At 32.3% G+C, this 25,387-nt stretch overlaps 8 protein-coding genes and 3 pseudogenes across 11 annotated transcripts, besides 1 other annotated feature; 6 read left to right on the top strand and 5 right to left on the bottom strand.

The window, feature by feature from the left end:
• Nucleotides 1-605: 605 nt before the first annotated feature.
• On the bottom strand, nt 606-5,717 carry TVAGG3_0239350 (ift140/172-related cilium protein family; the record flags this gene model as incomplete). Its single annotated transcript, XM_001323460.1, has 1 exon — nt 696-5,717. One exon carries the CDS (start codon nt 5,715-5,717, stop codon nt 696-698), a length of 5,022 nt encoding a protein of 1,673 aa, XP_001323495.1.
• Nucleotides 5,718-5,959: 242 nt separating this feature from the next.
• TVAGG3_0239340 (biological adhesion protein) lies at nt 5,960-8,945 on the top strand (the record flags this gene model as incomplete). The annotated part of the gene is made up of 1 exon (XM_001323461.2): nt 5,970-8,825. The coding sequence occupies one exon, from the start codon at nt 5,970-5,972 to the stop codon at nt 8,823-8,825; it is 2,856 nt and encodes a 951-aa protein (XP_001323496.1).
• Nucleotides 8,946-10,977: 2,032 nt separating this feature from the next.
• Nucleotides 10,978-25,387: part of a mobile genetic element that runs on past the window's edge.
• On the top strand, nt 11,014-12,120 carry TVAGG3_0239320 (uncharacterized protein; the record flags this gene model as incomplete). The annotated part of the gene is made up of 1 exon (XM_051227615.1): nt 11,014-12,120. The coding sequence occupies one exon, from the start codon at nt 11,014-11,016 to the stop codon at nt 12,118-12,120; it is 1,107 nt and encodes a 368-aa protein (XP_051112601.1).
• TVAGG3_0239310 lies at nt 12,184-15,660 on the top strand (annotated as a pseudogene). The gene has a single exon. A coding segment is annotated over exon 1 (3,477 nt).
• TVAGG3_0239300 (integrase core domain containing protein family) lies at nt 15,835-17,355 on the top strand (the record flags this gene model as incomplete). The annotated part of the gene is made up of 1 exon (XM_051227614.1): nt 15,835-17,355. One exon carries the CDS (start codon nt 15,835-15,837, stop codon nt 17,353-17,355), a length of 1,521 nt encoding a protein of 506 aa, XP_051112600.1.
• On the top strand, nt 17,375-17,695 carry TVAGG3_0239290 (uncharacterized protein; the record flags this gene model as incomplete). The annotated part of the gene is made up of 1 exon (XM_001323462.1): nt 17,375-17,695. One exon carries the CDS (start codon nt 17,375-17,377, stop codon nt 17,693-17,695), a length of 321 nt encoding a protein of 106 aa, XP_001323497.1.
• TVAGG3_0239280 (organellar and viral DNA polymerase type B) lies at nt 18,446-19,387 on the top strand (the record flags this gene model as incomplete). The annotated part of the gene is made up of 1 exon (XM_001323463.1): nt 18,446-19,387. The coding sequence occupies one exon, from the start codon at nt 18,446-18,448 to the stop codon at nt 19,385-19,387; it is 942 nt and encodes a 313-aa protein (XP_001323498.1).
• Nucleotides 20,037-20,330, bottom strand: TVAGG3_0239270 (uncharacterized protein; the record flags this gene model as incomplete). Its single annotated transcript, XM_001323464.1, has 1 exon — nt 20,037-20,330. The coding sequence occupies one exon, from the start codon at nt 20,328-20,330 to the stop codon at nt 20,037-20,039; it is 294 nt and encodes a 97-aa protein (XP_001323499.1).
• On the bottom strand, nt 21,049-21,586 carry TVAGG3_0239260 (annotated as a pseudogene). The gene has a single exon. A coding segment is annotated over exon 1 (538 nt).
• TVAGG3_0239250 (uncharacterized protein) lies at nt 23,347-24,015 on the bottom strand (the record flags this gene model as incomplete). Its single annotated transcript, XM_051227613.1, has 1 exon — nt 23,347-24,015. The coding sequence occupies one exon, from the start codon at nt 24,013-24,015 to the stop codon at nt 23,347-23,349; it is 669 nt and encodes a 222-aa protein (XP_051112599.1).
• On the bottom strand, nt 24,048-24,946 carry TVAGG3_0239240 (annotated as a pseudogene). The gene has a single exon. A coding segment is annotated over exon 1 (899 nt).

The following is a 25,387-nucleotide window of genomic DNA, read 5'->3' as shown; positions in this document are numbered from 1 at the left end:
TCTTTCTCTCAAATATTTTCTATTGGGAATTTTCTTGTTATCAAAAAATAATTTTAATATTTGTTTATTTCATTACATACAATAAAATTTTAAAAACTCTATTTCTTCACAAGAAAATTTTTTTCCTTCATATGAAGAAACATTTTGTTCTCCATTTGATGCTAAGTCTAAATCTCGATTTTTGAATTTTCTTCTTTCCAAATTTCTTTTTTCCAAATTAGAAGTTTAATTCAAATTTTCAATAGTTTATATATTTTCTCAAACCGTCTTAGATTTTCTCACTTTTTAGGGATTTTCTCTCAAAATATACAAAAATAGTAATACCAATACATGTGTCTAATATACTTTAAAACCATCGTGATAAAATTCAAAAACGAAGAGTTCTTCTCTCCAAATTTTTTTCAAAATCAAAAAAATGAGATAAAAAAATATGTTCGGAAAATTCATTTTTAGCATTTTAGGAATTTTCTCACTTTTCTTCCAAATTGACATCCTTACTCAAACTTTATCCTCTCCATTAATTGATAAAATTACATTAGAATCATACATTAAATGACAAATTTTATGAAAATCAAAAATAATTTCAAAGTTTTATTTAATTATAAAGGATTATTATAACATAATAGGAGTAAAATCAGCAAAGTATATATAAAAAAAATTATTTTTAAAAAAATAAATAAAATTTTTTTTATTTTTTAATTACCAGCTGTTTGAGGTGCATTGCAGCATGGGCATCTTCCTGTCTTCTGGATGTATCTATCCCAATCAGCTCTGTTAGATACGCATCCGCAAGAAGTGCATTGTGTTGGGTTGATTACAGGATAACCAGTTACATGGCAAAACTCGAATTCTGTTCTGCAAGCAGGGCATCTCAAAGCTGCAGAATAGATTTCGCGTCCACACTTTGGACATGATGTTGTTGGAACTTTTCCTTCTGCGTTAGAAGAAACGTTCTTATCCAAAATCCAACTCTCGATCTTTTCAACTGTATCCTGATCAACGACCAACTTCATTCTCAAGCACAAATCTCTTGGAATATCTGTACTTGTGAAACCAGACTGATCGATATTTGCTCCTTTGATCTTTCCTGATGCAACAGCTTCAGAGATATCCATGAATCTATTGTAGAATATCAAAGCTGCCTCCAAATTATTCTGCTTCTCCATTAATCTTCCTGCCTTGTAGAACAAATGATCTGCAGGAACAATGTCGCAATATCTCAAAGCAGCAACATATGCTTTAGCTTCTAAATCATCTAATCCAAGCTGGTTCAATGTTTGTGCTTGGCAAAGTAAATGAACAGCTCTTGTCATGTTGATTAACTTCTGGTAGCTCTGTGATTGTGGTGAAGCAGCCTTTGCAATCTTGAACATCATTGTTCTTAACTGGAAGAATGTTTGTGGTAAGTTCTCATATGTTGGAACACCATAAACAGTTGCCTGGCAAAGAGTAATATAAGCAGGAATTGACTTTGAATTTGCTGAAGGAGAATATTTGGCCAAAACAGCAATTGCCTTATCGAAATCTTGTTTGTCGACTAATGTTTGAGCGTATTTCATTGTGTACTTTTCGAGATATTCTGGTCCTTGTTGCTGTGCTTCTTGAAGACATCTATCCCATTCTCCACGTGAAGCAATCAACTCCAAAGCGTTGTCGACATCACCCATTTCGAGCATTTTAGCATCGTTGTTATTAGAAGCGAGCCAATTCTGGTAATCCTGCTTGAATTGTCTTTGATCTTCTGCATCGAGATATCCTGATATTCTCTTAGCATCTTCCCACATTCCTGCTTGTTTGTAGATCTCAACAGCATCTTGGTAAGCGTCGATGCCTTCGAGGATCTTTCCTAACGAAGCAGATCTCTGGAGATAGAGCAAGTTCTTTGCAACATTCATGACGACTTCTTGTAATCTGTTCTGTGAGAAGTTTGCTGCCAATTTGACTGCTCTCTCCATGACTTGGTCGTAACGAGATTCTCCACCGCAATCTTGAACACTCAAAGACAAATAGTGGTCGATTGCAGCATCGAAATTCTTCTGGGATTCCAAAGCAAGGCCTTTCTTGACACCTGTTGCTCCTGCTGTTGATTGAGAAAGGGATTTGTTGTTGATGGATTGCGATGCTGTCATCGATGTCAATCCATACTTCTGTGCAACTCTTTGTGCATCGTTGTTCATCTTGTAATGGAGATACATCTGAACAGCTTCTTCCTGTTTGCCACACATGATGTAATGTTGTTCTGCAGCGGAGAAATTCTGGACAGATTCCATTGCAACAGCCAATTTCTCGTGTGCTTGGTCAACAACTGTTTTAGGAATTGTGTTGCAGTTATCGAAAATCAATTGTGCCATGTCGATAATTCCATTGTCAGCGCAATATGTCAATGCTTCTTGAACTTTTCCGAGGGAAACAAGCTTCTGAACGCCAGCAACGCCACCAATATCTCTTGCCCATTTGATGGCGATCTTTAAGTCATCGTGTTGATCAGGAGAACCATATTTCTTAGCGACTCTGAGTGCATCTTCCCATTTCTTCTCTTGTGAGTACATGAACAATGCTTTCTCTGGTTTTCCGGCTCTGATATAGAATGATTCAGCGTCTGCGAGATTTCCTTCTCTCTCAGCTTTAGTTCCCATGTCTTCCAACTGAGATTTGTCGCCACCAAACTTCTGTGTGAGTCTAAGAACAGACTCTGTGTCTCCTGCAGCTGTGTACATGTCGATTGCGAGCTGTGGCTGGTTGATTGACAAGTAGATCTCTTCTGCAATCTTCTGGGAGTCTTTCTTCTTCTCGAGTTTCTTCGCTGTTGAAATAAACAACTTCTCTAATTGTGCTGCCTTCATGTTTCTCTTTCCATGTCTCTGTGCATCTTTGACACGTCCTTTCGTCAAATACATTTCGATGATATCCTGATGTGCATCGACAGAAAGGAACAAGTCTTCTGCTGTGTTAGTGTCATCGGTAGAAGCGAAGTGTCTTGCAACTCTCAAGTACTGAATTCTCAACTCGTTTCTCAAATCAACAGAAGAAGAAACAGACTTGAGAATGTCAGCGGCTTGTGTCCATTGTTGAGCACGAATTGCTCCGGCCAACGCTTGTGAGTAATCACCGGCATCGACGTAATGAACAATGGCTGCTTCGCTCTGGCCAACAGAAACTAAATAATCGGCCCATTCGTGTTGTAAAGTGACAACTAACTCTGGCTCAGCGGATTTGGCAAGTTCGAGGGCGTTGAAGTAAGCATGGCCCTTCCTGTATGATTCAAGAGCTGCCTTTGAGTTGCCAAGCTTCTCGTAGATTTGGCCGGCGATGTCATCGCGTTTTCCGGCAAGAGCTTCTGCAACGTGGGACAATAATTGTGGATTTGCCTTGTCTTCGTGTTGCAAAAGAATGTCTGCGGCCAATTGTGGCTTGTTTCCTTGTAAACAGATATCGACGGCTTCCGAAATGTTTCCTCTGGCGGCCTTGAGCTTGGCGGCTGTTTGGTATTGGCCTGTAGACATGAGATGGTTGAAGTATTCGTCTCTGAGGGCTTGTGCGCGTGTAGGAGTACGAAGTTCGGCAAGATCGAGGAGTTCGTTCCACATATGCATGGATTTGTACATGTTGATGGCATCATCGAGTTGGTCGTGCTCGATAAGGCAGTATTCGGCTTGTTTGTAGTTGGATTGTAACATCGCGATTCTTGCTTGTACTTGGCAGTTCGAAAGACCGTTCTTTTCGATGAGTTTGTTGAGTTTGTGGAGGAATCTGGCACGAGAAAGATCACCGAGCTTGGAATAGCTGATTTCTGCAACCATAAAATTTTGATCCTCCATTGCTGCTTGAGCAAGCTCTTCCCAGAGTGATCTGGCAGTGCATGTGTCTCCCATCTGCATAAGAATCTGTGCGGATTCGCGGAGTTTCTTTGATTCCATCGCAGCTGAGAAAGCAATGAAAGAACCATCGAGAGGATAGTTCTGGCATGAACCAGCGTTCTGAATGGTAACAGTTGTTTTGGTTCCCGAGCGTTGGATGTCGACAACATCGCCTTCGATATCAGAAACACGGACTTCATCAGGAGATGATGGGGAGTAGTAGACGTAGAGTGATTTCTTGCTTTGTGCGACGATGACGTTTGCTTCTGGAACCCATTGTGCGTAGCTGCAAAGGTTGATAAGGCCATTTAACTGCCTTGAAACGATGTTGTAGAGGTACAATGAGCGCTTTGAATCTCTGAAGAGCAACATTGTACCGGAAACATTGAGTTCGAGCCAGTCAATTTTAGATTGGATCTGTACAGTGCCAACAGTGTTCTGTGTCTCGACATCGATGATTCTGATGGTCTTAGAATCAACAAGGTATGCGAGAATCTTGGCATTGCCGCGTAAAATCTTGGCTCCGAAACGTAATGAAAGAAGATACGAGCTTGCGTATTGGGTTGGAATGGCAGCAAGTGGATCTGCTTTGCCAAGCTCAACAACTGTAAGTTCGCCGGTGTTCCAGACAAGGACAGCTATGTCATCAATGAAGACAAACCTTTCGTTGATTGTTGGCTCGCCATCGCAAGGAGCGGCTGGCATCTCTGATGTCTTAAGACTCTTTGTATCGCCAACAAGGAAGGATTGTGTGGTGCGAACAATGACATAACGATCTTGTTGGAAGTTTGTAGAGAGAATACGGTAATCTGAGCGAAGATTTAATTCTTTCTTAGAACGTAAGTCAACAACTTTGATCTGTGATCCTGTAACGTTGATAACTTCGAATAATTTCTTGTAACGGAAAGAACCCATAGAAGCAGAAACGATGAAAACAGCGCCTGTGACAGATGAAACTGCAATTCTTGAGCCATCAGGAGACCATGAAAGGTCTGGAACTTGGTAAATTCCGTCAAATTCGATAATTGCTGTTTGTTGCCAGTTCTGGATATGCTGGGAGTAGTTAAATGTGATAAGAGTGTTTCTACCTGCAACCATGGCTGTTGTGCCTGATGGATCGAAAGTTGCAGCTGTAAATGATCTGAGATCGCCTTTGTTGGAAAAGTCGACCTTGTTCTCGTTCGAGCCGTTTGCATCTGCGAAATAAACTTGTAAATCAGCACCGGCAGCGAGGACTTGTGAACCCCATGAAAGAGCTAAAGGAGGAACAGTAATCCTTGTAACAAGTGTGCGAGCGTGATTATCAACGTTAACCATGAAAACATGTCCATCAAGATGTCCAATGATAATTGCATTTTGTCTATTGGATGAAGCCATAGAAATCGGTGGAAGATCGTGGCGATATAATTCTTCGACCTTCTTGTGCTTTGTGAGAGCAAGGTAGACAGAACCATCAGCTAAACCGTAAGCGAATTCATTTAACGAAGAATTTGGCCAAGCAACGCAAAGAGGAGCTCCTTTTGTAGCGACTCTCATTGCAACTTTCTTGCGATAATCAACAGCATTAGCTGGACCAATATCGTAGACAGCAACTGTTGAATCTGATTGTCCTATTGCAAAACGTGATGAATCAGGAGACCAATCAAATGAAGTAACTGTGAAATTTTTCTTGGCATCTTCTTCACGACCTTTAATTGGGATTTTGCTAATCTCGTTACTAGATATTGTAACAATTTGAACTATATGATCAGCAGTGCCGACGGCAAGTCTTTCGCCATCGGGACTCCACTTCACGAAGACAACGCGCTTCTCCGGAGAGTTGGAGGCTGAGATAATAGTGCTTTGTAAGTCGAATTTCATTGATTGATTTTGTAAACGTTCGTTTTTTTCGAGATTGAAAATTTATAAAATAATTAATAATATTAGTAATTAGATTAAATGCGCATGACAATTGTATTTGTACGTTATTTAGTATTCAATTTTATTTACAACAATTGTACTGTTTTTGTCCCCTGCAGACATGCATATATTTGAATTTCGTATTTTTATTAAATTTCATAAAAATTTTATATAAAAAATTTTTTTTTTCAAGAAAAAAACGAAAAAACTTGAATGAGTAGAAGGCCGACAGCATTAAAGTTCAATGTGAACAAGAAGCTGAGCCAACTGATGAAAGTCATTCAGTTTTTCCAATCTCAGCTTTCTGAACAAAAATATCAGAAAGATTACTTAAATAATTATTTCAATCCACTAATAAACGAAACTCTTGATGGATATAGAAGTTTCGCAGCAAAATCAAGTGAAGAAGTTGAAAAACAAGTTGGAATTTGTAACGAAAAAATTGAAAAACAATTCAAAGAAAAATTACTCACATTACAATCAGATCAGAAAGCATACATTGATGCGAATCGGACAAATCTAGCTAAATTTGAAACAAAAATTACTTCTGACGCTCAAGATATATTAAAAGCGATCGAAGAGATAAATAATCAATTTATTAATTGTCAAGAAGACGTCTCTAAGATGGCTGATCAATACCCTCAACAGTTAAATCAAATTTTACAAACTGAAAATGAAAAATTTAAGGCTGAAGTAGAAGAACTTAACAAAGAGTCAAAACGTAGACTTGATGAGCTTAAGGAAACCAATAAAAAGAACTTACAAGAACTAGAAGAACAACATCAAAAAGACATTTTAGAATTAAAGAACAGCAACGATCCTTCTAACAAGAAAACGAATGCAATTAACAAGAAGTTCTCTGCATTGAAGCAAAAATGCCAATCGTTAAAGGATACAATGGCAAATTTGAAAAATAATATTAATGATTTACAAAAACAGAATTCAACATATCTAAAAGGTATCAAAGACAAAGTAAGAGCACAATCATCAGAGCTTAGCATGTTTGAAAAGGAGAAAAAGGCTAAAAATGACATGAGAAGAGAACAAATTAAATTATTACTTCAAGACTACGAAAACAAGCAAGAAACACAACAGAACATACTCAAATCTAACCAAGAAATGCATAAAGAAGAGATTGCTGAAGCCAGAAAGAACGCTAAAAAAGAAGTTGATGAAATGAAGATAAAATTCAGTGACGAAAGCCAGAGAATAAGGAATCAATACGATGATTTAGATGCTGCATTCCAATCTCTAATTAAAAAGTACGAAGAGGAATTAAATAAATTAAAACAAAAACATGAAGCTTTTATTGAACAATCCAATGCCAAACTGAAAGATAAATCAAATGAAATAGAAGTTATGGTCCAAGAGAACCAAAAAGAGATTCAAAAATACCAAGATGAATTAAATGCTCTTTCAAAAGAACTGGAAGACAAAAAAGCAGCATTAAACAGTAAACACGAAGAAAACATAAACAAAGAAAACGAAAGATATGAAAATAAGAAGAAACAAATTCTAGAAAAACAAGATTTATCAAGTCAAGGCATGGAAAGCGAAACAAGAGAGAAAACAAGACAATTAAATGAGACTCTTAGTAAGATTGATACTCTCAGACAACAATTTGAGAAAGAAATCAACGATTTCGAAAATGAAACAAATTCTATCGCTGAAAATCAATCAGTTGAGAATGATTCTAAGTTTGTTGAATTCTCTGATTCAAAGAAGAATGAAATCGAACAAATTAAACAAGAAAACAAGCAAAAAATTGAGAATTTAACAAATGATGAACAAAATGAGATAGAAAACCTAAAAAAACAACTTGAAGATGAATACAACAAAGCTATTAATGATGTTCATGAGAACGGATTAAGTAAAACAGAGATTCCTGAGTTCGTTGCCAAATATAAAGAAATCTTCGACAAAGAAAACATAAAATTCAACGATATTGGTGATCTCCCGCAAGAAGATTTCTCAATGCTCGACAGCGAGATCAAGATGCTCGAAATGAAGATAGATGAACAGGCAAGACTCGATGCAGAAGAAAAACAAAAAATTATTTCAGATTTTGAGAAGAAGACGATAGAAGAAAATGATCGTCATAACAAGTATATGGAGAATTTCCCACCAAATCCTGATGAAAATTTGCTTAAAGATGTAGAAAAGCAAATTTCGAATGAAAAACAATTGAAAGAAAATGATGAAAAATATTGGAACGATAAAATAGAAAATGAATCATCTACATTCAATCAGAAGAATAGTGAGCTTGAAGAAAAGCTCAAAGAGCTCGAAGATACAACAGAAATCGACAATCTAAATAATATGATTAAAGATCTCAAAGAAGAGCTCGAAAAATTGAATAACGAAGCTAATCTTTCAGTAGAAATGCGTGCTGAAGAACATAAAAAGCGTCTTGCCAATGAAAAAGACAAATTTGAAAAATTAAAACAAGATTTAGACGACCAAATGAGCAAATTGTATCATAAACACAACGAAGACAAAGAACAGCTACAGAAGGACTTAGAAGAATCAGCATCCCGTGAATCTGCCGCCTTAGACAATGCAAAAGATTTGTCAGAAAAAATGAAATTGGCCGAGAAAAGAGAATTCGAAAGAACTCGTGACCAATTGAAGCATGACATTGAGGACTTAAAGAAGACATTATTGTCCAATGAAGGAGGAATCGGGAAAGCCCTTGCATCGAATTCCGCGAGAAGAAAGAGTGAAGAAAAAGTTTTAATTGACGAAAAAGAAGAAATTATCAAAAATATTCTCAAAGAATGGGATGCAATGAGAATCTTTTACGATGAAAAGATAGATGTCCTTCAGGGAAGAATAGAAACGGCAAAGAGGAAGCTCCAAACAATGAGTCCAAGGCCACAAGATAAAGCAATGATTGAAAAACTGACGAATGATTTATCTTTGGTTACTTATCGATTGAAGAACGCTGCTCTCGAGTTCAAGAAGGCAAGAGAACTGACAATGACACAGGAAAAGGTTTACAATGGTCAGTTTGGTCAGCATATGAAAGTTGGAGTCGCATTACCCGTTTCAAAGTCCTCAATGAAATAAGGGGAAAAAATATGTATTTGTTATAACAAATCAAAATATCTGATTTTGATTAATACTTTATCATGTAAGTTTATATAGTTATTTATTCTTTTTTATATTAAACAATGTTTTTATTTTTTTATAAGATACTTTTTTTCAAACATGCAGGCATTGGAAATTAGAAGATACTAGAAAATATTAGAAATTTCTAATGATTTTTCAATTACTGTCTTATAGGACAGTTTACAGTGCAAATTTTTAATATCCGTAATCCCAAAATGTAATCAGATGCAGATATATTTGCATTTGAATTTTACTTAAGTAATATGTTTTGATGCATCTTAATTAAAGTTCGTTAACAAATCAATATATAAATTACATTTAAAGATGATAGATCTCGCTCAATGTCCAATTCTTTCGGCCCAACTCAAAATTTGTTTTAGGGGAACAATTAAAAAAAAACTGACACCAATTTATTCAACATCACAATAATTGTGAGAATCAATTCAATTTTCAATTAAGCAATCAGTGTCAGATTTTGATGCTGTAATCCGATGCTTTGTCTGATTTTTCATCAGATGAACTCCTTAAGGACAGAACCTATTGGGGATTCTACCCTCCATCCTCAAATTCATACAGGGCATTACCTCTCACATATCATACTAGAGGAGTTCTTTTCGCAAATGTTGTCAACAACGGTGTAGTTCGTATTAATGACCAAACCAAAGTCTTAATCCTCGAGTATATCACATTTAATTCTATCACATCTGATCAAAACGGTGGCTGCGTTCTCTTTAATCCCGGCCACTCAATTTACCAAAAAGATATATGTGCTCGAGATGTTTATTCAAGTACAAAAGCTAAATATGGCTATATAAACGTTTTAAAAACTTCTGAAAACGTCAATTACAATTCAATGATCTCGATAACTGATTGTACACATGATGCTCTTCCTGATCTACTTTGGATAGGAGGTGGAAAAATCTCACTTTCAAATTATAACTCTACTAATAACTACGCTTCTCAATCACCTGGTTTTTACTTTGAAAATTCGGTTGGAAAAGCCATAACATCAACAATAAATTTTATAGTCTGTTCAGATACTGACTGCATATTAAAATATTCAAATTTTTATAAAAACAAAGTTATTGACACAACCTATCATTTTTTAACTCTACACAAAGATACTTCCTCTGTTGATCATTGTGTTTTTGCTCAAAATATTGCAAAGAATTTTCTATATGGAAGTGTCACTTTTACTAGTTGTTCATTTTATCAAAATTCATTTAGCTCAACGCCGAACTCAAGTCCTTATCGAGGATTAAATAGCTTTAATGTAGTTACTATTTGTCATATAGTAAATCCCAAAGATTGCATTAAGAAATAGTAGTAGGATAGGAAGGGTTGTGTGACTTTTTTTGTTACATCTATATATAGACGATGCATTAAAATATATTTATTTATAAATCATTAAAAAATTAACATTAATTTTAAAATAATTTATTTTTTTATCTTTTATAAAAGAAGCTATATATAGATGATGTCAGATATTCCGCGATTAATTAAACATTGTTTAAATCCTGAATGGGTTAAACTTCAATTTAAAAATGAAGATTGTGAATTATTAAATGAATATGAAAGCCAAAATAAGCTAATGAGGTATAAATATAATGATAAAGAATATTTAATTTCATGGAATCAATGGAGTCATAATCAAAGACCTCATAAACGAGAAGAAGAAATTGAAAATAATGAAATGGAAATCATTGATGACATTAAAGAGGATGGAATTCCTAAATTTTGTAGAAAAACCTTTAGAACTAAGTTAGGAGCATATAAACGTAGAGTATTAAATCCTGAATATCTTAAACATCAATTTAAAAAGGAAGACTGTGAATTATTAAACGCTAATGAATATGAAAATGCTAAATCAAAACTGAGATATAAATATATTGGAAGTGATGAAAGGTGTAAAGATAAAGATAATGTTTATTCAGTTTCATATAATAACTGGCACACGTTAGGGATAAGAAAACATTTAGGAGATTATGGGAAATGTTCTGAATTCTTTAAATCTAGTATGTATGAGAGAGTAAAAGAAATTAGAAATAATTATTTTCATGAATGAAAGATTCACTACCATAATGAAATAAAAAAATAAAAATTCATGTCTTACATTTTTGAATAATTTATTTTTAATTCGTATGAAATGAGCGTCAAAACTAACGACGTGAAAAAATTAGGATTCACAAACGAGGAAATAAAGGATATATTAGATGAGATGTGTTATGAAGTTAGTAAATATTATTTAAGAAATTGTCAAAAATTTGCCGAGTTATTAAATGATTTAGATTATGATGGAAAAATGAATAAAGATGATGTTATAAATTTCTTATATCCCACATCTGAAGAAGAAAAACCTAAAGAACCTGATGTTTTCCCTGAATATTATGAAGAACGGATTAAAGATGATGAATACGATGAAATTGAAAGACTGGAAAAAATAAGAGATGAAATAGATGAAAAAATTAAGGAATTAAGAGAAGTTGAAAAATATAATGAAAATGAAGTAGAGGGTTTAATGAATATCCCAGCTTCAGAATCAGAAGTACAGAAATCTCATGAAGAAAGATATAAAAATTATGTCTCAGAATCAACACAAAATTTATTAGATGGTGAAATAGACGAAACACTTTCAGAAGAAGGTACTAAATTTATTCGTAAACATAAGTTACAATTTATTGATAATGAAAAATACCCTTGTATCCTACTTTCACCCCCTCTCGATCCCGAAAAATTCAAAAAAGCTCTTAAAAACGTGACATATGCAACTAATACGATTAAGAAAGAAGATCATGATATTTACACAAATTATTATTTAAATAAATGCACAGGTGTTGATAAAGTTTTTGATTTATTAGATAAAATATCAAAAGAAACCATTGGAACCTATAAAATTTTGTGTGATTGTGGTTTCATTATTGAAGATACCAATAATGTTTCATATGAAAGAACAGCACCGAAGGAAGATGAAGTGGAAAGGTCTATACCATTCGTTATTAAGAATATAAAAGATATGAAAACTTATAAACATTATATTTATTCATTTATTTCAGAAAAAATGGAAGCAACCCATAAAACATCTTCTCATCATTTTATAGCTATTCATACATTCCTTTTCAAAGTTGTGAAATTAAATAAGACAGGAATTAGATTTAATGTATCAGGGTACGCATTCTTGAGTAAATTAAAATGTATTCGTCACGTCGCAGATGATAAAAATTTATGTGTTCTTAATTCATTTTATGGGCTTTAAAAAATAAACTTTATTTTTTAATTTTTTATTCTTACATAAATGAACAAAAACGGAACAGCTAAAATGAATGATAATCAAATTAGAGCAGAAGGTAGAAGGTTATTTAAACGCTTCTATAACATTCCTGATGGTGTTAATCCTAAAACTCGTAGAAGTTATTTAAATGAAGCAATAAATTCATATGAAGGGTTTGACATTTCATCAGAAAGTGAGAGATTAGCGAGAATGTTAAATGTTAATATTGATTTCTATTATTGTGATCCTCAACCAGAAGACGTGGATATAAATAAGGTAGACTTTCCATTAGTGGAATCAATAATGATAGATCCAGAATTTGAAACAGTAAATATTTTATTAACACAGAGTCCATGTGGAAAACTTCACGCTGACAGAATAACAGACGTTGAAGCACTCACCGGCTATAAAGTTTGTCCATATTGTAAAGAAGAAGTTTATTCTATCCGTGATGATCCGGAAAGGAAAAACCAAAGAAGATTTTTTAAAGCATTGTGAGAAATGTAAAGAAAATAATGGAAGATTAATTCAAGACGTTCAATTGCAAAAGACCCAGCAACCATATGCACCACATATTACGAAACAGAAGATATATCAGTGGTTATTAGCTCATAATTTGCAGGAATATTATCAACCGACAAGATATTATATTACTTTTGACTTCGAAACATTAGAGACTAAAGAAGAATTACAACTTTCTGAGTGTGCAACTTTGAACGCTTACTTAAAACCATTCATGGTATCATCAACGGTTAAATTAAATGATAAAACGTATACGAGGAATTTTTGTTTAACTTCAAGTGATTCTTTTATTTCTGATTGGATTGAGTTTTTATTTTCAACCTGTTCATTAGTTGCTAAATCAAATATTGAACAATATGAAGAATTAATGAAGTCGCAAACGGACTCTTTGAGTCCTGAAGGTCTTTCAGACCAAACGGCGGGGACTTTGTCTCATACATTAAATGAAAAACAGAAGGAAGCATTTAAAGAACTTCTAGATGAGGAATTCAATAAAGTGAATATCATAGGTTTTAATTCGGGAAAGTTTGATTTAAATTTAATTCTTCGTGATTTAAACACTGCAAAATGGAAAATAAAATCAATGCTGGGTTCTTCTTCTCAATTTAAGCAAATCATTGTAAAGAAACAAACACTCCATATGAATTGAGATTTATTGACATCAGAAATTATATAGCGGGTGGGACATTAGACCAATTCACTCAAGATTTCGGAAACAATAAATCACGTGTTAAATCCTTTTTCCCTTATCAATTCATCACGTGGGAGAATTACGAAGAAGAATTATATAAAGAGGAACCATTCACGAAAGATTCATTTTATTCAGCATTAACTCAAAAACTATATCAGATAGTGATTATCAAATATATCTCAATGATGCTAAAAATTTTAAGAATAGATTAGAATATTTTATTCATTATTGCAATAAAGATGTTGAAATTATGATTGACCCAATCGATAAAATTATTGAAGAAACATTTGTTTATAAAATTGATATGCTTCATAATCTTTCTTTATCATCGAATGCTTCAATGATTCGTTACGCTTTAGCATATAAAGACTTTAATCCTAATGAAAAATATCCTGAGGAAGAGATAGAATCAAGTTTTGAATTAACAAAAAGTATTGGAAATATAAAATTGAATCATATAAGAAACAAGATGAAAAAGCAGAAAGAGATACTAAAAATAATGTTTCAATGGATGATTTTCAATACTATCACGATTTAATCCTTTCATCTAAATGCAAAATGTGTGGTAAAGCGTTTACATATGCAAATAAACCAACATTGGATAGAATCGATAATGAAAAACCACATACCAAAGAAAATTGTCAGTTAATGTGTTGTTATTGCAATGTCGTAAAATCAAATAAAGATGAAGATGTTCAACGTTTAAGAATCAATTTAAGAAATTACGCATTAAAAAATAATTTACCAATGACTTTAGATTCAGTTGAAGCTTATCACATTCTCCGTAATGGAATTACTGGTGGTTTATCAAATGTTCAACATAGAGTAAATCTTAAAGGAATCACGCACATTAATAAACTTCATATAGTCCAGAAACTAAAACTGTATCAAATGAGGACACCACCAACATCATGACTCATTTCGTTGGTGTTGACTTTAATTCATTATATCCTTCATCATTTTCATCTAATCCTCATGATTTCATTCAATATACTGACCATAAAATGTATATGCCGGGAAGATTGAATGGTGTTATCATTTGTGATACAGCAACAAAGAAAGCAAAAGCACTGGGAATAATTAAGAAGAAAAATACTTTATTCGTGGCTGAAGTAAAGGGTCACATTGATGAAAAATACATTAATGATTACATAAACTTTTTACCGATAATAAGAAACTTAGATATTATCACAGATGAAAAAACAATTGGCAGTTTTATGTATAATTACATGAAATCAAACAATCTACCAGTTGACCAGAAACAGAGAAAATTAACTCAGTTAGCATCAACACACAACCAATATCAACCATTTTCTTCTTATTATCTTTGGTATCTGATAGACAGATTTCATTTTATCATCGATGATATTCAATCAATTTTAACATTTACGAAAAACACTTGTTTTAATGAATTTGCGAACGAATTTATGAACGAAAGACAAAAGGCTGAATTAGAAGGAAATAAAGGAAAAAGTTTATTTTGCAAGATTTCACTTAATGGATCATATGGTTACGATGCAATGAATACACAAAATTACGCAAAGACTAAAATAATGAATGCACAGAAGGCACGCGTTGCATGTATGTCAAATAAGTTTAAAAACATAAGAGAAATAGGTGAAGATGCATATCAAGTGATGCTTAAAGATAGATTTTATAGATGTGATACATGTTTACAAGAGGCATTCTTCACTTTAGATAATGCTAAATACTGGTATTTAGTTTTCATTTATGATTTTATGTATAAATGCTTGAATGTTAATCGTTTTCATTTCATTGAAGGTGATACTGATTCATCTTATTGGGCTATTGCTGGCGACCCAAATCTTCCTAACACTCAAGCATTTCAAGCAATTGTTACCGATAAACAATTTTATGATAAAAACATTTTCAAATTCGCACCATTTGATTTCTTCTGTTTTGATGAGAAATTTAAACCTAAATTAAAGAATAAAGCTGAAGAAAAAGCACATGAGAAGAAGTTATTGGGTTTAGCAATTGAGAAACAAGGTGATAACATGGTTGCTTTATGTCCTAAGTGTTATACATCATTCAACGGTTCAATTGATGGAAGTGATTTTAAAAAGATTGCACAAAAAATGAAGGGTGTTAGTTTAAGACAAAATAAGCAATTAACACCTAAAAAATATTTGGATATAATAAATGATAAAGTGATATTTGATGGTCAGAATATTAATTTACAACTTAAAAACGGGTCAATGACTCGCTTAACAATCGGTAAGACTGCATTAACAGGAGCACACACTAAGGCTGTATGTTGTGAAAATGGATGTTGTATGCCATTTATTTAATACAATTTAAAAACGTAGGGGTTGAGTCATGAATTTAAAATTTTATTTTTAATAAAATGCCACAGAAGAGACAAAAGGAACCGTTAATGATGCGATTCAATATGTAAATAATGGTTTTGATACTATGATTCAAAGAGGTGGGCACCCTTAAACATTTATTTTATTTTTATATAAATGGATAATGTAGATTTAGAAATTTTAATTGATAATTTAGTATTTAATCAAAATTTTCTTGATTATTACGATTTAAAATCATATCTCCAAAAACATAATAACAATATAACGGGTGATGATATGGAATATTATTATCCATATTATAAAAATGAAATTTTGAAATATCATAATAAAATAATTTCTGAAATTAAAGACAAAATTAAAAATAATGAATATACAAAGGGAAAAACTAAATCACAACTTAAACAGTTGAAAGATTTCAAAAATAAAGTATTAACAGAAGAAGATATTGATGAATTATATAAATTATATAATCCTGAGCCGCAAAGACAAAAGGTGCAAAACACCCAGGTTCTTCAGACCATAAATGATGCACAAGCTTTAATTTATGATTCATTAGTTAAACCATATTCAGCCCGACTTTTAAATGAAGATCAACTTTTGGAATTCATCCTTCAACATAAACTTGAAGCGGGAAAGTATATCAAACCTTTATATACAGCATATTTAAAACAAATGAATAGAATACATCCAGAATTAATGAAAGGAAAATCAACAACTAAAACTTCATCATCCAAAATCAAAGCAGATAAAATTAAACCACTTGCAACACCAAAACCTCCAACGACAGTACCGCCTCCTCCTTCAGTTAATCCTTCATCATTCACTTTATTATATCCATTTCAAACATTAAAGAAGCAAAAAGATTTTAAAAAGGATTTCAAGATATTAAATAAACCAATTGACCCGAAAATTCAACCGTTAAAGGAAAAATTTAGTCGCCCTTCATTTGCTCCATATCCATATTCATACGAAATCGATCATCTGGAATATTCAAAAGGAAACGTTACTTATTTATTTGCCATTAACATTAACACTAGATATTTATATTGCATTCCGGTGAAAGGGAAAACAGAACAGGAAACAAGAAGAGCTATTCAATACTTACTAGATCATGAAAGAGTAGATAATATCAGGGGTGATGGTGATAAAAGATTTCAGGCAACTATGACTCATTATTTCCCACAAATTAATTTTTTCTTTTCATCCTCTCCATATACGTTTCATAATAAAATAGTTGATGCGGTAATGAGAACTCTTAGAGATGTGTTAGGGGTTAACGGTCAGATATACTGGGATGGAAATCATGACTCCATCATACAACAGTTAGCATATTATTATAATAATACATGGCATAGAACTATAAACATGAAACCAGTGGAAATGAAAAATGATATTTCAAAAGAATGGGAATATATTAGAATGCAAATGGAAAGGTTGAATGATGTTAAACGTGAACAAATTAATTCGGGGCTCATGAATTTTAAACAAGGGGATAAAGTTTTGATTCATCTCGATTATGGAAAAACTGATAAATCAATGACAAAAAGAAGACGAAGATTTGACACAATAGCTGAATTTGTTAGATATATTAACGGCAATGCATTAGTTGAAGTTGACAATAAATTAATAGAAATTCCGATTTATTTTATTACTCCATTATATTTAAATAATATTTAATTTTTTTATTTCGTAAGAAATGAGTGACAACAAAGCAGCCAAGAGTCCTGATTTAATTAAGATTCAGAGTCCTGACGATGAATATAAAAAGAAACTAAACAGAATTAAATCAAAAATATGCTATTACAAAAAGAAGCCGCAATGCGGTGGGGCTGATGCCCATAAAACTAATGGAACTGAAAACGATGAAGAGAGGAAAGAAATAATCGAAAAATTAGAAACTTACCGTTCAATCCTTAAACTGGGTGAAGCAAAAATAAAAGAATTTAATAGAATAAATAAATTGATTGGAAGAGATGAATTTAATAAAGATGAATTTTTAAACTCAATCCAAATTTAATTTTTATTCCTCTTCAACAACGTCTCGAATAACTGATGGTGTTACCATGTTACCATGTGCTACCAGGTTAATTAACTTCTCTGAAAAAGTGTGACAACATGACATTTTGACAACACAGCAGGAGGAAGGCACTTATGAATTATTTTTGAAGAACTGAAGGTGCTACCATGTTACCATGTGCTACCAGGTTAATTAACTTCTCTGAAAAAGTGTGACAACATGACATTTTGACAACACAGCAGGAGGAAGGCACTTATGAATTATTTTTGAAGAACTGAAGGTGCTACCATGTTACCATGTGCTACCAGGTTAATTAACTTCTCTGAAAAAGTGTGACAACATGACATTTTGACAACACAGCAGGAGGAAGGCACTTATGAATTATTTTTGAAGAACTGAAGGTGCTACCATGTTACCATGTGCTACCAGGTTAATTAACTTCTCTGAAAAAGTGTGACAACATGACATTTTGACAACACAGCAGGATTAATGCAAAAATAAATTCCAATCATACTTTATAAAGCATCATTTACAGGTATTTCATCGTCAGTAAATGAATCCTCATTATCGTTTGGTTCAACCTGTTTATGTTAGCATGTTAGATCTAACACGTTTTCTAACCACTTTTCTAACATGGTCTAAAACACACAAAACTCATGAAAACAATTTATTTTTAACACTTTCACAAAAAAAAAATAAAAAATAAAGTTAGTTTTTTATAAAATATTTTTTTATTTTGTATGTAAAGATATGATTTCAACAATAGGTTCTACAACACTTCAAACAACAACTTCACCAAACTCTTTAGTTATGAATCCAACATCTATGTTAGTAGAGATGAAAAGCTTCATTCCTTCTTCATATACTTTTGAGACAGAAATCCAGAAGATAAAGCAAGAACTTTTAACAAGTACTTTGGACTGTTGTGCGAAAGATGAACAAAATGAACAGTATCTTTATGACATGCAGGACATTATTGACCATTTACCCAAATTGCCTGAAATCCAACAACAAAAGCTCACTATTCATGAATTCGATGAAATAGAAGTGAAACCAACTGACTCAGTAGAAATAAAGAAGTTCATACGTAAAGTAAACTATGAGTTTCTAGGATATCATTGCAACCATAAAGTTATGGACAAAGATTGCGACATGGTATATAAGAACATCTCTGACATATATAAATCTGAAGAATTTAAGACCTACGACAACTTTGTTTCGTTAGTTGCTGAATGTGTATGGCAGATAAGAGATAAAGATAAAAGATGTAAAATATGGAACGAACAAATCAGACCTACATATTCTGAGTTAAAGAAAACCATTGACGCCTTAGTTGTTCTAGCAGGTCAAATTTCAATGTATAACGCAAAAATGAACCCACAATGTTCAAAATGTAAAGCAGCAATAAGGAAATATAACTACTCCGTCAAAGAGATAGAACGTATGCGAAACGACTATGCTGACTTAAAGAAAGAAGTAGAGAAACCAGCAGAAGATAAAATGGACATGTTAGCATTTCTGAACAAAAACTATCCAACAGCTGACGATTTCCTATTATCTGATGTCAAGAAGAAGTATAAAGAAACCTTCGGCATAGTTAAAATTTTTGATATTCTTCGTGAAGAAATAGAAGCTACAAAACTGTTTAAAGTCATGAACCATCGCAACATATACCATGTAAAACGTTTGTAAATAGTTATGTTAGAAAAGTGGTTAGAAAACGTGTTAGATCTAACATGCTAACATAAACATTATTTTTTGGTGTAAATAAATGGTACCTTTAATGATATCATGACTGTTCTCGTTCATGTCTGATTTACATCTAATGAAAAAGTTTAGAAGAATTTTCTTATTCTTTCTGGTATATTTTTTGTCTTTCCAGTACTCCCGCTCTAATGGTCCCAGATGAGTTGGTTTAGATTCTCTCAAGTTCTTAGATGGTATAACATCTTCAACGCCTCCTTCATAAGTCTTGACAAAGTCATGACAAATCATTTCCCCGACTGTTGTCAAAATGTCATGTTGTCTCATTTTTTCAGAGAAGTTAATTAACCTGGTAGCACATGGTAACATGGTAACACCTTCAGTTCTTCAAAAATAATTAATTATTGAATAACCTGAAAACATTAACGTAAACATTAACGTAAACATTTATTTCCTGTGTTGTTGTCAAAATGTCATGTTGTCTCATTTTTTCAGAGAAGTTAATTAACCTGGTAGCACATGGTGACGTAGTGACACCTTCAGTTCTTCAAAAATAATTAATTATTGAATAACCTGAAAACATTAACGTAAACATTTATTTTTGGTCGTTTATGACAAAAATAAATGGTTCATTTACTCACAATATTTTTGTACAAAACGACCCCCAAGCTTTTAACTTCTTTTCTGCAGCTTCTAATGCTATCTTAGCGAGTTCATATTCTCTAAATTCTCTCTTTAAATCTTCTTGTTCCCATTGGTCTAGTTCGTATGGAGAATCTCTATAACCATAATATATCTCACGTTCATGTTCTAATTGTTTTTCACACATTTTTCTAACTTCTTGTTCGAACAAAGGTTTAGCATTCTCTACTGTATCTTCAAGTTCTTCTTCATCTAATTTCTCATGAACTTTCTTGTCTATGGAGTCCATAATTTTTCCAACTGCTATGCAATATTTTGGAGAAGCCCACATTGCTATATAGTTTATAAGTCTTGGGTCTACATTCGTTCCTCTAACTTGTTTGATTTCATCAGGAATTCCTGCATGAATTTTGTATAAAAAGCAACCGTCTGAATTCCGGCGGTTGCTATATTCTTCACAAAATGCCTTATAATACTCTTCCCAGGACTTATTTTCCAACAACTTTCTAAAGTCTTTCCTAAACTGCTGACACATATTTGTTGCATTAATGTAACCATCCTTGTCTCTACGTAAGACTTCAATACCGTTATAAGTGCCTTTTGTGAATGTTTCGCCATTAGATTTGTTCGTGAATGTTTTTGCTTCGACTGACATTTCTGTTCTTACATACAAAATAAAAAAATAAAAATAATTTTAAAACTAACGTTATTTTTGGACTGCATCAAATTTCCTGTGTTGTTGTCAAAATGTCATGTTGTCTCATTTTTTCAGAGAAGTTAATTAACCTGGTGACATGGTGACGTAGTGACACCTTCAGTTCTTCAAAAATAATTAATTATTGAATAACCTGAAACCATGAGACTTTGTCTCCGGACTCTTTGAGTCACTTAACGTAAACATTATTTCTGCAGTTCATCCATTACTTCATTACCTAATTAATTACAGACATAAAATATATTTAGTTCATTCGGTAAGCCTTGACCCAAAAGTCTGGGCTCAAGCACATTCAATGAACGCGGTACCATGCGAATACAGTCACAAATGGTGGCATGTAATCTTTACCCAAGCCTGTTGGATTTGTTGTGAAAGTGTGTGAATGATTTCCTCCTGGTTCAGTTGGTCGAAAAATCTTTTTTGCTGCATTGTTATAAGATGGAGATAAAACGTCATGGCCAGCTTCATACTCTGAGTTGTATAATGGGTGGTCTCTTAATGAGTGGCTATGGTCGCCAGAAAAGTTTGTAGTTCCTGTATGAGTGTGTGGTGGAAGGTTTGCTTCTTTAATTTTCTTCGAACCTCCTGTTTGCTTTGAATATCTAGCACAGTATAAGAATTTATCTACAATCTGCTTCCACATACCAAAACCTAAAACTGTTGCTGGATTTGTTGAGTTCATTGATGTATAAATAGAACCAACAGGATATAATGTTTGAAGTATTTCATTTTTCATGCTTGTAATCACATCATTTACTTCCGACTTCTTTGCATAATTTTCATCAACATAAGTTTTATCTGCTTTAAGGTCTAAACATCCTGAAACCCATTCTGTATCAGCTTTAACTTTAAAAGTCTCAAATGTCCATTCATGATACCATTCAACCTTTTCTTTAATTTCATTATCTTTTTCATCAACATAAACCAAATTTGCCTTCTTATTTAACTCACTATCCACATATTCCTTATCCACCTTCTTCATTATGTCATTTAGGAAACCTTCTATGAATTCCTCATTTAAATTAAATCTTCCAATCTTCAAAACTTTAGGAAATGCATTTAATGCGTAATATCTCTGTTCTTCTGGTGGAATTGATGTTATATCATCCGTTATACCTTTAATTTTGAATTCATAAATAAAATTTCTTTTATATTTGATATCACTGCACCACCTTTGCAAACGAATTCGAAATGTTCATTTTTCAATACTATCTCCAAATCTCCATATTTCAACCTTTGCGTTTGTTCTGCCGTCTTTGAATTATATGCATATATGGCGTATGTAATGGTCTGAAGGACCTGGGTGCTTTGCGCCTTAAGTTGCTGTTGTTTAATCATTTATTATGATTTAAAAATAAATATTTAATCTGTTATCTCATCAGCTATTTTCTCTATTTGAAATTGCCATAATATTTCATTCATGAATTCTAAATCACAATCAAATAGGTCAGTTATTCTAAATTTAATATTTGATAAATCTTTTGAATGAAGAATAAATGAATTCCCGGATAATTGAAACGGATATGATAAAGAAAATGTGTTTAAGTTGATGGATAAAATGTTTTGTATTGATGGGTAAGAGTTAGGGTCTAATGTTTGATGTGAAAATCTCATTGGGGTATTAACTTTATCACATTTGATTAAAATGAAATTGGAACCAGTGTCAGAATACAAAACATCCCCAACATCTTTTTCAAAATTTAATATCCCCAACAATGAACGAAGATGAGGAGTACAAAATTTAATTTTCAGCGGAATTTAATAAGGTTATTTATTTCATCAAGTTCAAAAAGTTTATCAGGTTTTGATTTAAAATTTTCTTCATACCATACGATAAATGATTCATTTAAATAACTTAAAATCATGTTAATATCCCATTTCGCTATCACATTATTTATATACATATCATACGTTTTTTCATGGTCTACGACGCTATGTGCTCATGGTCATCTTTAATAAATGATATATAATCTGAAGGGTCTAAAAGAATGGGATTAAATTTACCACTCACAGAAACGAGAGTAACATTATAAATTCCGCTAACTGTTAAATTTAATTCACAGTTATTATTCGAAATAATATTGATAATTGACATTTTTATTACGATTAAAAATATGGTAAAGCGTTATTTTCCAGTGATAAATAAAACTAGAATAAGATTACCTCAAGAATTCATAAATTCAACGAATAAGAAATTCATTCATGTTATAAATTTTAGTGTTTTCAGAAAATATGAGTCAATGTCATATTCATCAACAGGTTATATTTCACTTCATTCAAATTTAGTTCAATCAAACCCATATAATGACCATTTCATAAGATTTTCAGATGGTATTAAAAATGTAATTGATAGATTAAAATATGAACAGATTGACAATATCGAATTTTTGGAATTTTGGTTTAAATATCCCGATGGAAAAAAGATTGAAGTTAAAGATAAAGCTGATACTATAACAAAAACAATTACAATGACCGATCCGGATAGTGGGGAACAAAAAGAAATAAAACAAACGATAGAAACTGGTGAAAGGTCAATTATTATTGATTATGATTCAAAGGATTATTATTCGATAATGTTAATGCTTGAATATTAAATAGCCTTAACAAAGAATTTTTCAAGTGATATTTTATATTCATCAACTATTTTATTATAAATATCATTATATGTTAAATGAAGTTCAGTTGTTGTTCCGTTCTTTGATATCTTAATTGTGCTAATATCCTTTATAGGATTTATTTTTGCAACTGTTCCGCAGCATGAAACCTCATCATCTATGAAAAATTGAATCTTAACGTCTGAATCTTGAACATCACAAAGAATGGCGATAATGTGAATTAATGATTCATAAGGTAAAATAATTAAACCGGATTGATCAATTAAATTTATTATTGAATCATAATTATTAATTATTATATCACGGTAAATTTTCATTAATTCAGAATTAATGTCTATTTTATATGGGTTCTCGATGTTTGATGAAAGAGGTGGGGGGTATGTTGGATAAGTGGGAATTTCAACAGGTTCTTTACCAGGTTCAGATAAAATGATTGGGTCTCCATCTTCTTTATTTTGCTCCTCCTCCTTTTTCGGTAAGTCACGAGTTAATAAATTTGGTTGAGTTGCTGACCTTGTTAATTCAGGGCTAACATTAACTTTAACATTTTGAATAATTCGTGATTTATCATCATTTACGTTATAACCAACCGTAATCTCTGCTTTTGCGTTAGTGTTCTTTTGACTAGTGAAACGTCTTCTCATTTATATTCGAATAAAAAAATATATTTAAACTTTTATTTTGCTGGAACTTTTGAATCTATTATTCCCTGTATTTGTTCATGAAGTTGATTTTTAGCTGTTTCATCGAAATTAATAGACCGAATATATTCATTAATTGCATTCTTATAATCATCTGATTTCTCAAATTTTCTTTTATCTGATTCCTTAACTAAATCATAAGTTAAACCTCGTTGCTGATATAATGGTTTCTTAATTAAATCTTTGAATGCTTGAGATAAAGCACCTGATGCAATTCTTGCTACTATAATTGGTTGGAATTGCTGTTTAAGTTCATCTTTAACATTTGCGAAAACTGGATCGAATAAAGCAACTTTAAAGAATTTCTTAGCTGAAATTTCAGGTCTAATATTTGCATATTGACCATCAAACTGGTTAGAATATCGTGGTAATCCATCCGGTCCCTCTTCAATAGCATTTAATTCTTCATTGAAATAAGAATATGGATTATGACGGTATGAATTAATTGGACCATTTTCACCTTCTCCAATGTATTGTTTAACAGCTTTTCCATTTTCATCAAATTGCATAGGATAACGTTCATTATATGCTTTACGTTTAGGATAATCAGATATAGTTAATTTATAACCATTTATGACTTTAATATTACCTTGACCATCAGTAACGAAAACTTCATTTATACCATCAGGTTTTCCATTTGGACCCGTAATGTCTGCTTCGTGTGCTTCCCAATTTGGACCATGACGTTTGGCATATGCTTGAGCTTCTGGTAATGTTAAAACGTTTCTCATTTGTTTAACATCTTTTTGAAGACCAGCAACAATATGAACTAATTCTTTCATTCCATCAGGAACTTTCATAGTTCTATTATATGCACCCTTTTGTTTGTTCCTTGTTTTAATGGAACCTGTAGAAGATTTGCTATTTCTGTCATGTTTAATTATAAATAAAAAATAAAAATTAATTATAAAAAGTTAATCAAATTTAACACTTCCTTTATTTAAATCAACTATTATTTTTCCATGTTCACCTAATTGCTGATATTGTGTGTAAAGTTCATTAATGCTCATTGGTAAATTCACTTGATAAAGCATAACGTTCAACTGTTGACGACTAAACCCACTGAAAATGAAAAGTGTTGATAGATTTGATTTAATGTTTGTGCTTAATGCTTTGAAATATTGAACAGCCATAAAGAATGAACACTGAATGTGTCGACATTGAGTTAATAACTGATTAAAATATGATTTCTCATTTGTTATTAGTTTTGATTTCACTGCATCATCTAGAAAAATGAGTGAATGCAAAAATTCTCTATCAAAATTTGAAATAGAAAGTGTTTCAAATAATTCATCCCGTTGTTTATCAATAATTT

The sequence above is a fragment of the Trichomonas vaginalis genome, chromosome IV (genome assembly GCF_026262505.1).
Source record: "Trichomonas vaginalis G3 chromosome IV, whole genome shotgun sequence".
Classification (NCBI taxonomy): domain Eukaryota; phylum Parabasalia; order Trichomonadida; family Trichomonadidae; genus Trichomonas; species Trichomonas vaginalis.
The sequence above is the reverse complement of the archived record's forward strand: the minus strand, read 5'-3'. Positions and strand labels throughout refer to the sequence as shown.